Consider the following 13933-nt stretch of genomic DNA (forward strand, 5'->3'; position numbering starts at 1 on the left):
CTGTCTCCTGTCACTGTCCTCGGCCCCCCTCCTCCAGAGGCATGTGGGCTCCCTCTCTGCTGCATCTGCCGCCCGCAGAATTCTCCCTCTTCCCCGTGCTGAATATTGGGGAAGGATAAAGGCAGCGCACACAGACTCTCTGCATAATGGTTCCAGGCGCTGCAGTTCCCTTCTATACTCTCTGCGCTGCCTTCGGTGGTAGTGCAGAGAACAGATGGGAACGCCAGCACTTGGATACATTGTTAGGTGAGTCTGTGTCTGCTGCCTTTATCCTCCCCGCTGTGTTCTGAATCAGTGGGGGGAGGAGGGGGATATAGAGGGGGGAATTCTTTAACCTGCAGGGCACAAGATGGCCCCTGCCAGGAAAATAGTATAAATTGAAAATGAAAAGAAACCAAAACGTGGACAGTGCTTTACATCTGATATGTAAGCAGAGCAGCATTTATCTACTTACATATGTATTTATTGTGGGGGGCATATGATGGCTAACAGCTGAATTATTGCAAATACATTTTATGTTTTTCAGGAAGAGGAATTTTTGGTCTATTTATCCCCTTAGTCTCTTAGTGGGCTGGGTCACCATGACCTGTATCGGAACCCTGTAAAGATCTAAGTTCACCTTCATTTTTTGGTGGGTATCTAGTGCCCATATTCAGATCCGGTCTTTTCTATAAATAAAATATATAAATATTGCATAGCAAAAAAAAAAATTAAAAAGAAAAAGAAAATGACCACCTCCACCAATTTATAGATCCTCAATGACTGCTACCTGTCTGCTTACGCCTAGATCCTCCGCCCCGCAATATCTTCCTTTTTCATTACATGGGCATGGAGATTGCTTCGCCCTATCAGCTTTAGCCATGCCTACTACTGATTGCTGGCTGAAACTATAATGGCTGCCTCTCTCTAGTAGGGGGTGTGGTGGGTATTGTGAATGGGAAGGAATGGAGTAAACAGGCAGCTGAAGGTTGTGGAGGTCAACAGGCTGCATGGTTCTCCTCAGTATAGAGAGATTGTGCGCTGGAACAGCTCGCCAGCTATACTGTCCGGCTTATATGTGACCTAGAATGTACGGCTTATATATGTGTCCTATAATGTACGGCTTATATATGTGTCCTTTAGTGTATGGCTTATATGTGTCCTATAATGTACGGCTTATATATGTGTCCTATAATGTACGGCTTATATATGTGACCTATAATGTACGGCTTATATATGTGACCTATAATGTATGGCTTATATACGTGTCCTATAATGTACGGCTTATATATGTGTCCTATAATGTACGGCTTATATATGTGTCCTGTAGTGTACGGCTTATGTGTGTCCTATAATGTACGGCTTATATATGTGACCTATAATGTACGGCTTATATATGTGACCTATAATGTACGGCTTATATATGTGTCCTGTAGTGTATGGCTTATATATGTGTCCTATAAAGTACGGCTTATACATGTGTCCTATAATGTGCGGCTTATATATGTGTCCTATAATGTAAGGCTTATATCTGTCCTATAATGTAAGGCTTATATCTGTCCTATAATGTACGGCTTATATATGTGTCCTATAATGTACGGCTTATATATGTGTCCTATAATGAGCGGCTTATATATGTCCTAAAATGTAAGGCTTATATATGTGTCCTATAATGTGCGGCCTATATATGTGTCCTATAATGTAAGGCTTATATATGTGTCCTATAATGTAAGGCTTATATCTGTCCTATAATGTACGGCTTATATATGTGTCCTATAATGTGCGGCTTATATATGTGTCCTATAATGTGCGGCTTATATATGTGTCCTATAATGTAAGGCTTATATATGTGTCCTATAATGTACGGCTTATATGTGTGTCCTATAGTGTACGGCTTATATATGTGTCCTATAATGTAAGGCCTATATATGTGTCCTATAATGTAAGGCTTATATATGTGTCCTATAATGTACGGCTTATATATGTATCCTGTAATGTATGGCTTATATATGTATCCTGTAATGTATGGCTTATGTGTCCTATAATGTAAGGCTTGTATATGTGTCCTATAATGTGCGGCCTATATATGTGTCCTATAATGTAGGGCTTATATATGTATCCTATAATGTAAGGCTTATATATGTGTCCTATAATGTGCGGCTTATATATGTGTCCTAAAATGTAAGGCTTATATATGTGTCCTATAATGTGCGGCCTATATATGTGTCCTATAATGTAAGGCTTATATATGTGTCCTATAATGTAAGGCTTATATCTGTCCTATAATGTACGGCTTATATATGTGTCCTATAATGTGCGGCTTATATATGTGTCCTATAATGTGCGGCTTATATATGTGTCCTATAATGTAAGGCTTATATTTGCGTCCTATAATGTACGGCTTATATATGCGTCCTATAATGTACGGCTTATATGTGTGTCCTATAGTGTACGGCTTATATATGTGTCCTATAATGTGCGGCCTAAATATGTGTCCTGTAATGTAAGGCTTATATATGTGTCCTATAATGTACGGCTTATATATGTATCCTATAATGTATGGCTTATATATGTATCCTGTAATGTATGGCTTATGTGTCCTATAATGTAAGGCTTGTATATGTGTCCTATAATGTGCGGCCTATATATGTGTCCTATAATGTAGGGCTTATATATGTATCCTATAATGTAAGGCTTATATATGTGTCCTATAATGTATGACTTATACAAGCCATACATTATAGGACACACAAGTCATACATTATAGGACACATATAAGCCGTACATTATAGAATACATATACAAGCCTTACATTATAGGATACATATGTAAGCCTTACATTATAGGACATATATATATATGTATGTATGTATGTATGTATGTATGTATGTATGTATGTATGTATGTATGTATGTATGTATGTGTGTGTGTGTGTGTGTGTGTGTGTGTCCTATAAGGTATGACTTATATTTGTGACCCCCGTGGTCCTCCTGTGACGTGCTGTGCGGGGAGGACACAGCTCTGCTGCCACTGTGCTCCGTGTCTGGAAGTGACTGTGTAGGAATAGATCTATAGATTTCTCTATATCCAGGACTGGCCGTATCTCGGGTCTTGGCTGGTTGGGAGACACAATGCTGACAGATCATCAGCTGATCGATGGATAACACTGTCACTCTGCAGAAGAACTGTTCCTGCTACACCTAGATCTATAGAATGGCACTCTGTCTCCTACAGGAGAACGCCCTCCAGCAAAGACTCCTCCTCTTACTTAAAGAGCACCTGAAGTGAGAGCAATATGGAGGCTGCCATATTTATTTTCTTTTAAGTAATACCAGTTTCCTGGCAGCCCTGCTGATCCTCTGCCTCCAATACTTTAAGCTATAGCCCCTGAACAAGCATGCAGCAGATCAGGTGCTCTGACTGAAGTTTGACTGGATTAGCTGCATGCTTATTTCTGGTGTGTGATTCAGACACTACTGCAGCCAAAGAAGTCAGCAGGGCAGCCAGGCAACTGGTATTATTTAAAGGATACCCCAGGTGAGAATGATAGAGGCTGCCATATTTATCTCCTTGTAAACAATGCCAGTTGCCTGTCAGCTCTGTTGATCTTCTAGCATAAGTAGTGTCTGAGTCAAAACCCTGGAACAAGCATGTGGCTAATCCAGTAAAACAAAAGGTCAGAGTACCTGATCTGCATATGCTTGTTCAGAGTCTATGGCTAAAAGTATTAGAGGCAGAGGATCAGGAGGACTACCAGGTAACTAGTACAGCTTAAAAGGAAATAAATATGGCAGCCTCCATATACCTCTCACCTCGGGTATCCCTTTATCACAGATATTGCTATATTTCTGATCTTCAATAATTATTTTATTTGTTACACTTTTGTTGAGTAAAACTTGACGCATTGAGTTTGGCTTCATATATTTCAGGGATTAGTGCTGAACCGTCTCTCAGCTTACTTACATTACTCTCATGTAGACATTGTTCCTACGTAGCTATAGAACACATCCTTTCCACTGTGTTTCTAGCAGAAAATGACAGCCAGGCATGTCAATTTCCTGCCAATCAGTGGAATAGTCCAGGTGTGGAAAGTACAGAACATGGGCTCCTGCTCCGTGCAGCTAATTTCTCCTTCAACGAGTGGGGTATTTGGACAGTCTTGTGGCAACAGTACTCCAAACAGAATGCTGTTGCCATGGTTGCAATGGAGAGCAGCTTTTCTTCTCTGTTCGTTTTGTAAATCCGTACGCTGCAGAATGGAATACAAACATACGTTTTTGTTGACAATAAATTATAAAAAGTCTGTCAGTATTTTGTGGTCTTTATTATAACAGCTAGGATTGGCAGCCTCCATGTTTCCAGTAATTTGATGTTTTTCCTCCTCTGTACAGAGACACCACGGATCACCCGCTCCCCCGAGGGCCGGACGTCCACACCGGGCAGAGATGTCACCTTTAACTGTGAGGCGCAGGGGACTCCGCCCCCCAATATCACCTGGCTGCACAATACGCTGGAGATCTCGCCGTCGTCCCGACTCCGCCCACACGGCACCATTCTGCACATCAGCAATGTGGCCGCAGAGGATGCTGGGATGTACCAATGTGTGGCGGACAATGGGGTGGGCGTGGCCCAAGCCGCAGCAAGGCTCCACATCCAATCAGGTAAGAGTGCTGCGTTTATGAATTCTCTCTATTCTGATGAGGCAGATATTGGCTTGTGGGACACTGAGATCGGCCGCAGCATCGCCCCGCCGGGATTGGTTGCCTGGAATGGGGGAATTATTGTCCAGTTATGTTGTAGGGGCACTCCGGGGTCGGTAAATGTAAGATACAGCAGGGTGAGGGAGATGATTCCTGGACAATATTTAAATGTTTTGGAAACCGAATTCTCAGAGTGTTTCCTGTATCCAGACTCCCATCTCTGATCCCGGTGTGATATTTCTGAGCAGCTCAGGTAAAGCAACACGTCAGTATAAAATGCACAGTATCAGCGAATGGGGAGAAATCCCACTTTCCCATAATTATCAGGAGGTTTTGAAGTACAGGTGAGAGCAGAGCGTTTCTGTAACTTAAATCTTCTGACTTTATTTCATCATCTGAAGTCATTAGAAGCCCCAGGCCGATATATATCACCATATTGCCATTCTAGTCCATTTAAGGACAAATGAACCCAGAAGGATATGGAGGCTGCCATATTTATTTCCTGCTAAACAATACCAGCTGCCCGGCTGTTCTGCTGATCTCTTTGGTGGCAGTAGTGTCTGAATCACACACCTGAAACAAGCATGCAGCTAATCTTGTCACACTTCAGTCAGAGCACCTGATCTGCTGCATGCTTGTTCAGGGGCTGTGGCTAAAAGTATTAGAGGCAGAGGATCAGCAGGACAGCCAGGCAATGTGCATTGTTTAACCTTTTGAGGACCGCCTCTATTAGATCCTACACTGCACTTGTAGGATCTACGCTGTGCCACGATCGTGCGCACCCGAGTGGGGAGATTAAGCTGTCATGACAGCTGATATCTCCCCTCAGTGATCTGCAGCCATCGCGTATGGCTGCTTATCATGTGATTACTACGATCGCCGGCGGATCCTAGTGATCACTGTGACAGCTGTGGCGGTGGGGGGGGGAGAAGAGGATCCACTCACCTTCCTGCTGTTCCCACGGCAATAGTCATTCCCCACCGCTCCGGCCGGCATCCCCGCTCGCTCTGACATCAGTGCCAGGTCACAGCTTGCTGACGTCATCAAGACGCGACCCGAAACTGAACGGCAGTGCGAGCGAGGATGCCGGCCAGAGCGGAGGGGTCCACTGCGGCTCATCGCTGGAGCCTGGAAGGTGAGTAAATGCTGCTGCATACAGGGGGGACACACACAACCCAGCTAGCCACAGAGGGGATCCGGCTGCCACACCCCCCCCTCCCCCAAACGCGCATCCAAGCGCATGCAAATTTGCGTGGTCCTTAAAGTGGACCCAAATTAAAAACACAAGATTTCAGAAATAAAATCAATTTTCTAATTATAATAATAAATAGCAGCCTTTTTTCAGTTGCATGATGACAAATATCAAATATTTTACATACAGACTGGTGACAGCGCTCATGGATGCATCCGTTTGCAAACCTACAAAGGCAATGCAGAGCCTCTCTGGAACTAAATACACGCCCTGAATGCAAAGCAGATGCATATTGTGTGCTAATTCTAATCTAAAGCCTCATCTACACGGGTAGATGAGGCTGCGATCCGGCGGCTCGATTAACCGCCGGATCGTCTCTTCCACGTCCCCACTCGCCGCGCGCGCTCCGCAATCGATTCCCCGCTCGTCCTCGACGGCGCCGCTTATCTTCCGCTCGATTCCCTGCCATTGTCCCCTTGCGGGGAGCGAGCAGGGAATCGGCGGTGGGGAGATCCGTCCTGTCGGGCCGCATCTACGCGTGTAGATGCGGCTTAAAGCTTTGTATAATTGTGGCTCAGTGAATGCAGCTAGCCACTAGTATACACACATTCAATTCATTCAGGTTCATCCCTTACTGAAGTTATGTTCCCCCACTTTTTGTGCCTGCAATGAGTGTTGGTGTGTATTTTAGTCCAGCAGTATTGGAGCTCTGCACATCTTATGCTATTAAAACATTCAGGTATGAGTTTTTGAAAGCGCTGCCATTCCTTTTGCTGTATGAATAAAATATTTTACATTTATTGGAGGAACCCCTCCCTTCCTTTCATATTGCCGGGATTTTTCCGGCAAACTGGTGGAGGAGATAAAAAACAAAAACAAAACCCAGGCTGCTACTGATGATGTCACAGGGGAGGTGATCTCAGCTTGTGTGAGATTTCACATAGACGACGCCCCTGTGAGGGAGGGTAGCTGATGACAAACACCTCCTACTAAGCTCAGAAGTAATGGCTGCCACCTGTATAACTCTAGTTAAGAAAAGAGAAGATGGAAAAGCATGCACTGAAATGCTCATAGGCTTGAAGGAGTGTTTATTTATCTTTGTATGTGTCAGAGTGCTGCAACTAAATATTTTGAATTAAAAAAAAGTTTGGTTTGGGTCCACTTTAAGGGGGGTTAGGCGGCCGGTACCCAAAGGGTTAGGCCGTCATGTCCCTCTAACTTCAGGTGTGCTTTAACAATCATCCAGCGAGCATGAGGCCCCTGGACGCGCAGGGCAGATTTGTGCATCAATAGAGCAGCATTTTGCTTACCATATACTTGCTGTTGCTGCTGTTCTGCAATATAAGGCCAAATGCAGCCCTCAGCGCTCGCTAGGCCCTGGAGCAACGCAGCGCGGAGTCCCTCAGCGCTCGCCGGGCCCTGGAGCAATGTAGCGCGGAGTTTTCTGTAATGTACACATTTAAACTGGTACTATATACTAATGTTACAGCAGAAAGCGGATGGAGGAAATTTAGAGTAAATGATACCTGACTAAAGAATTACATTTTTTTTTCTTATTTATTTTGTAGATTTCGGTTTGAAGCCGGTGATCGTTTCGCCTCCGACAAGCGTCAGCGTATTTGTGGGCGATTGGGTGACTCTGACCTGCAACGCTACTGGAAATCCCACCCCTGTGATCCGCTGGTACACGACTAACGGGCAGATCAGCAGCCACCCCTCGCAGATCCTGCGGCCGAAGCCCCGGAAGGGATTACAGTCCAGGATAGCGGATAATCCCAGCCTGGATTCTGTGCGTGTCATCGGGTCTCCCGCGGGGTCCAGCTCTCTCTATATCCCCGCTGTCACTGCCAGACACGCCGGGACTTACATGTGCGTGGCGTCCAGCGAGCTCGGCTCCGCCCGGGAGGAGGCCACCATTACAGTCCGTAAGTTATCAACTCACATCAGAAATCGTATTGTATTTATTGATCCTTCTAACTAGTCCATTTTATTCTTAAAGGGCCACTATCACAAAAAAAAGTAGGTAGTTAAAATCTGACAGAACAGACAGGTTTTGGGCCAGTCCATCTCCTCATGGGGGATTTTCAGGGTTTTCTTTGGCTTCAACAGTATTTCCTAAACAGCAGTTTAACTGCCAAAATAGTAAGATACCAGCCGGCCTCCCTACTCACCTGCACACTATTTTGTCAGACTTTGCAACTGCTGTTCAGGAAATGCTGCTGGAAACAAAGAAAACCCTGAGAATCCCCCATGAGTAGATAGACTGGCCCAAAACCTGTCAGTTCTGTCAGAATTTAACTGCCTACTTTTTTCGCAATATTGGTCCATTAAAAGGGAAGGAGATGTTCCAAAGACTTCCATTAATTTTTTTTTTATTTTTTTTTATTTTTTTTTTTATTTTTTTTAGTTTCAATATTCAAAATCAAATTTCCAGCTTTATCCAATATTACCAGCAGGTGGCAACAGCGCATTCACTTTTCTGTCTTGAGGGACAACTGAAATGACAGGTGACAGGGATATAGTGGCAGCCATATTTATTTACTTTTAAGTAATACCAGTTGCCTGGCTATCCTCATGATCCTCTGCCTCTAATACTATTAGCCGTAGCCCCTGAACAAGCATGCAGCAGATCAGGTGTTTCTGACGTTATTGTCAGATCTGACAAGACTAGCTGCATGCTTGTTTTTGTGTGATTCAGACTTTAATGCAGCCAAATAGATCAGCAGGGCTGCCAGGCAACTGGTATTGTTTAAAAGGAAATAAATATGGCAGCCTCCATATCCCTCTCACTTCAGTTGTCCTTTAAATCTGTTTGCTTGAGGGGCATCTAATGTAAAGAATAGAATTGGGACACAAATTATTTTATTTAGTATTTTTATAGCACTAAAATGACATCTTCTTCTGCACTGTACAGAGTACATAATCATGTCACTGACTGTCCTCAGAGGAGCTCACACTCTAATCCTACCATAGTCATAGTCTAATGTCCTACCATATTATTATTATGTATTTATATAGCACTGACATCTTCTGCAGCACATTACAGAGTACATATTCATGTCACTGACTGTCCTCAGAGGAGCTCACAATCTAATCCTACCATAGTCATAGTCTAATGTCCTACCATATTATTATTCTGTATTTATATAGCACTGACATCTTCTGCAGCACATTACAGAGTACATAGTCATGTCACTGACTGTCCTCAGAGGAGCTCACACTCTAATCCTACCATAGTCATAGTCTAATGTCCTACCATATTATTATTATGTATTAATATAGCACTGACATCTTCTGCAGCACATTACAGAGTACATAGTCATGTCACTGACTGTCCTCAGAGGAGCTCACACTCTAATCCTACCATAGTCATAGTCTAATGTCCTACCATATTATTATTATGTATTTATATAGCACTGACATCTTCTGCATCACATTACAGAGTACATAGTCATGTCACTGACTGTCCCCAGAGGAGCTCACACTCTAATCCTACCATAGTCATAGTCTAATGTCCTACCATATTATTATTATGTATTTATATAGCACTGACATCTTCTGCATCACATTACAGAGTACATAGTCATGTCACTGACTGTCCTCAGAGGAGCTCACACTCTAATCCTACCATAGTCATAGTCTAATGTCCTACCATATTATTATTATGTATTTATATAGCACTGACCTCTTCTGCAGCACGTTACAGAGTACATAGTCATGTCACTGACTGTCCTCAGAGGAGCTCACACTCTAATCCTACCATAGTCATAGTCTAATGTCCTACCATATTATTATTATGTATTAATATAGCACTGACATCTTCTGCAGCACGTTACAGAGTACATAGTCATGTCACTGACTGTCCTCAGAGGAGCTCACAATCTAATCCTACCATAGTCATAGTCTAATGTCCTACCATATTATTATTATGTATTTATATAGCACTGACATCTTCTGCAGCACTGTACATAGTACATAGTCATGTCACTGACTGTCCTCAGAGGAGCTCACAATCTAATCCTACCATAGTCATAGTCTAATGTCCTACCATATTATTATTATGTATTTATATAGCACTGACATCTTCTGCAGCACTGTACATAGTACATATTCAACGGAGGGACATCAGAGGGTGTGGGTGTTGTAGAACATCCTAGCTCCACCATGAATGTCTGAAGTGTTTAATGACTTCTTTATGGCTTGTAAATGGCTGTTGAGTCACATAGGACTGCCCTCTCCTCTCTGACCACAATTCAGCCTACAGATGGTCAGTGACATGCAAATATTTCCCAGCTCCAAACTTCATACAATTTGTATGGAAGGTGAAAACATTTGCATCTCATTTCTACCGTTCTAAATACAATTGTGGTGTCTTTGTGAAAGTGACCTGATATTAGAGGATTCCTGGGTGATTAGCGAGCTGTTAATGATTGTATTTTATCCCCCCAGTTCCCTCTGAGATGAGCACTGTGCGGCCAGAAATCACCCCGTTATTGTTGCTCCAGACCACAGAGGCCCCCGTTCGGCCCCCCACAGAGAAGGCCTTCCATGGGGCCATGCTCCCCGAAGCCCCCATCATCCTCAGCCAGCCGCAGACCACCAAGCCCGACGTGTACTACCTGGAGTGGCGATCTGGGCGGGACGGCGGTCTGCCGATAAATGCTTACTTTGTGCGTTATAGGAAGGTGAGTCGTGATACAGAACGTGCATATAACATTCTGACGTATCCCGTCCTTTTTATGCGGAGTCGTCGGACAGTATATGTGCATACAGGGGCTTGAGGAAGCAGGGAGAGGGGGGTTAGTTTACACTTGTGTTTTGTCTACTGTCTCTACTGAAGTCTAAAACTGGTACATTCTCCTGACCGATCGACTGTACGATTGATCAGATCTGGTTCCGTTACAGGGGTTAACCAAACCAAATTTCGGAATAATTCTGTTAGTCTAATCAGGTTCCTTATCGTCTTCCCCTGCGTTGGTGGGCCTGAATGTTCCTTTCTGATTGATCACAATGATCAGATCGGTTGGTCGATTGCTTGGGAAATTGGATCGTTGGTGGGCACTTAAAAAGAATCAAATCAGTAATAGTATTTGTGATACGATCCCATGGGTAGAAATTCTTCTTATAGGTTGCTATAATAGATCGTCTGCAATTTCTGGAGCAATCGGGATTTTGTCCCGCATCCCTTCAATGTGATCGCTCTATAAATTCCGGCAACCCGACCTCAAGCACCGCAAGGGAACCACCCTCATAGGCAATCAGCAGACGCTACTAAGCCTCTGCTGGTGGGAATGTGTAGGCTGGTTGAGAAATTGCCGGGCATACAAAGCAGGTAACAAAGGTATCTATATATCAGGCGACTTGGCGGTCAATGTACAATCCGTTTCAGTAACTATCAAATTGGATGACAATTGGTGCCGCTCAATCGACGATGCAACGAAATTCTGGCAGAGCAGGTCGATCGGGCATGCTGTAAGATGTCAGGCCGATGTGGTCCATCGGTTGTGCGGTTAACAGTATTCGATACTGGGTCAGGACCAAACACCCCCCCCCAATGTCTACATATACATCAGCAACCAGCGGCAGACATGGACAAGTAAAGTATAGTGCACTGGGGGGGTGCCTTTTTAACATTGGGAGGAGGGGCAGCATCGCACGGCCGATTACTGATCGACTACAGCATGAAAACAATCGTGAATCTGCCTGCGGTGTATGAATCAGAGAAGAGATCTGTCTCTTGGTCGATCTCCCTTTACAATGTCTGATGTATGGGCATCTTTAGAGAACTCCATGTCACTCCTACAGAGTCCGCAACAATACTGGTCTTTAGTTCTTAAAAATGTAGATAATCTTTCACCCAATTTTTAAAAAAAAAAAAGATAATTGCTCATTCCTTCAGATATAGGACTGACTCACTGACGTTCCTGTGTATACTCACCCATGGTGCCCACTGCTAGTATCTAGCGGCACACATGCTGCACACTGGGAGGAGCAGGTCACCCACTCTGAAGATGCTTCTCACTTACACCCAGTTTGTAAATGACGTTTCATTTATTGATATGTTTTGGTGGTTCACTCATGAATTTGGTTCTTGCTTCAGTTGGACGATGACGGCAATATGGCAGGAACTTGGAACTCCATTCGTGTCCCGGCCAGCGAGAACAAGTTTCCTCTGACGGAGCTGGAACCTTCCAGTCTGTACGAGGTCCTCATGGTGGCCAGAAATGCGGCAGGAGAGGGGCAGCCCGCCATGCTCACCTTCCGAACCAGTAAAGGTGAGTTGTGGAAGTATCGATCATTGTCATTGTTCACCTTTCATCTCTGAGAAGCCTTTCTTTTGTACAGAGACCCCCCCCCCCCCCCCCCCCCCATCATTTCTCCAAAACGTCGATCTATTATGAAGACAACTTTGCAGGACCCGAGTGTCTACTGTACTATCACCTGTTGGAACCAACCTGAACAGTGCTGACCCAGAAGTCCTCTGCAGACTAACACTCCTCCCTGATTCTCTCTGGTATCTTCATGGCCACCCATCCCTTGCTTCTTTCTCCAACCTCTGCTAAAGTGGTTACTCACCAAGTACTCACGGCTTCTAAGATGCCTCTGCATACCATAGAATGAGCCATATCCCGTCCGCTGGTTAAGAAACCTGCTTGTTTTAGTGTGAACTCCGAGGGTTGCTTATCTTGTCAGCTGGAAGGAGATGTGATGGTGATGTTTTCCTTTGTTCTGCAGAACGGAGCCCTTCTTCCAGGAACACGCAGGCCCCCTCTCCTCCCGTCGGAGCCCCAAATCAAACACCCGTGCACGATGGTCAGAGTGGCAACAGTGGAGGTAAGTGTCATGTTGATGAACGTTCTTGTATCTGGTGGAGACCTCTTCCATTTTTCTTCCACGCACTGGATTGGCACAGTCACCTTCTATGAGACACTCCAGTGCTGGTGAGATTTCCATGCTGTAGTCCTTCCACAAAGCTGTGATGAAGGTATAGTTCTCACAGATGGACTGAGAATCGGTTTGTAGCACGTGATGGGGAACGTGTGGAATGAGATGCCGTATATTGACTTATTATTGGCCCCAGCAGATGGGGAGATCTGGGAAGTGCAGAGAATATTTTACTAGTGGATTTCCTGATAGGTAGCCAGTATCGATTTCCAAATTCCCAGTCTCCAGTTTTGGGTCAAACCGGCTACGCCCCATACACACGCTCAACAGCGGTCAAATTTAAATAAGATCTTCTGTTCTTAACGGGTCACTCCACCCACAGGTTTTAGTCCAAGGTTTGGATGTTGATAAATAGAGGCACCAAATACTTAGACTCTGAAGCCCCGGACACACTCTCAACAGCGGTCTTTTATGCAGCACAATTGTCAAACGACTTTTGTTGTGAAACAAATTGAACAACCAAAAAAAGTTGTTTGCTATTGTTCACACAACTGATAAGACGTCAATCCAACTTGTGTGAACAATAGCAAGAGACTTTTTTTTTGGTTGTTTTTCAACTTGTTTCACAACAAAAGTTGTTTGATAATTGTGTTGCATAAAGACAGACTGATAAGGCTGTTTCTGAACGATCCGCTGAGCACTACTGTTGCTGGAACGCCCCCCCCCCCCCCCAAGTGGGAGGGTCTGACGGACCCATCGTTCTAACCAGTAGTGTGTGTGTACGCACCTTAAAAGACCGCTCTTGAGCATGTGAGGGTAAGGTCTCAGCACGCAAGCTCCCAGGTCACCTTTCTAATGGATTTTAGATCGTCTACCTTGTGGTCATTGTATACACAGGAAGTATAGGTTAACCTAGAGATAAGATGCAGAAGACCTGATCCAGAACAAGAAATCAGAAATAATCGGTGACTCCATCTAGAACGAAGATATTAAATTAGGCCAGCAATTCCTTTTTTTTTTTAATAGAGAAAATAGAATTGTGGTGAATTGTCCATTAACAAACTGGTGTTATGTATGTAAACACTTCCTGTCACTAACTTCCTGTCTTTCTTTCTCTCTGTTCGTTTCTTTGCTTTCTGTGTCCCAGTGGACAGTGTAAGTATTTCAGGTGTAATTG

At 44.2% G+C, this 13933-nt stretch overlaps 1 protein-coding gene across 4 annotated transcripts in view; it reads left to right on the top strand.

The window, feature by feature from the left end:
* The window catches only part of CDON (cell adhesion associated, oncogene regulated), a 165363-nt gene that overhangs the window by 125364 nt on the left and 26066 nt on the right, over window positions 1–13933 (top strand). For all 4 annotated transcript variants that reach the window (XM_068238788.1, XM_068238787.1, XM_068238790.1 and 1 more), the window contains exons 7-11: window positions 4371–4640; window positions 7440–7796; window positions 10321–10556; window positions 11972–12146; window positions 12607–12705. In XM_068238788.1, coding sequence (XP_068094889.1) covers window positions 4371–4640; window positions 7440–7796; window positions 10321–10556; window positions 11972–12146; window positions 12607–12705 — 1137 coding nt within the window. The remainder of the gene's footprint in view (window positions 1–4370; window positions 4641–7439; window positions 7797–10320; window positions 10557–11971; window positions 12147–12606; window positions 12706–13933) is intronic.

Source organism: Hyperolius riggenbachi, chromosome 6 (genome assembly GCF_040937935.1).
Source record: "Hyperolius riggenbachi isolate aHypRig1 chromosome 6, aHypRig1.pri, whole genome shotgun sequence".
Lineage (NCBI taxonomy): Eukaryota > Metazoa > Chordata > Amphibia > Anura > Hyperoliidae > Hyperolius > Hyperolius riggenbachi.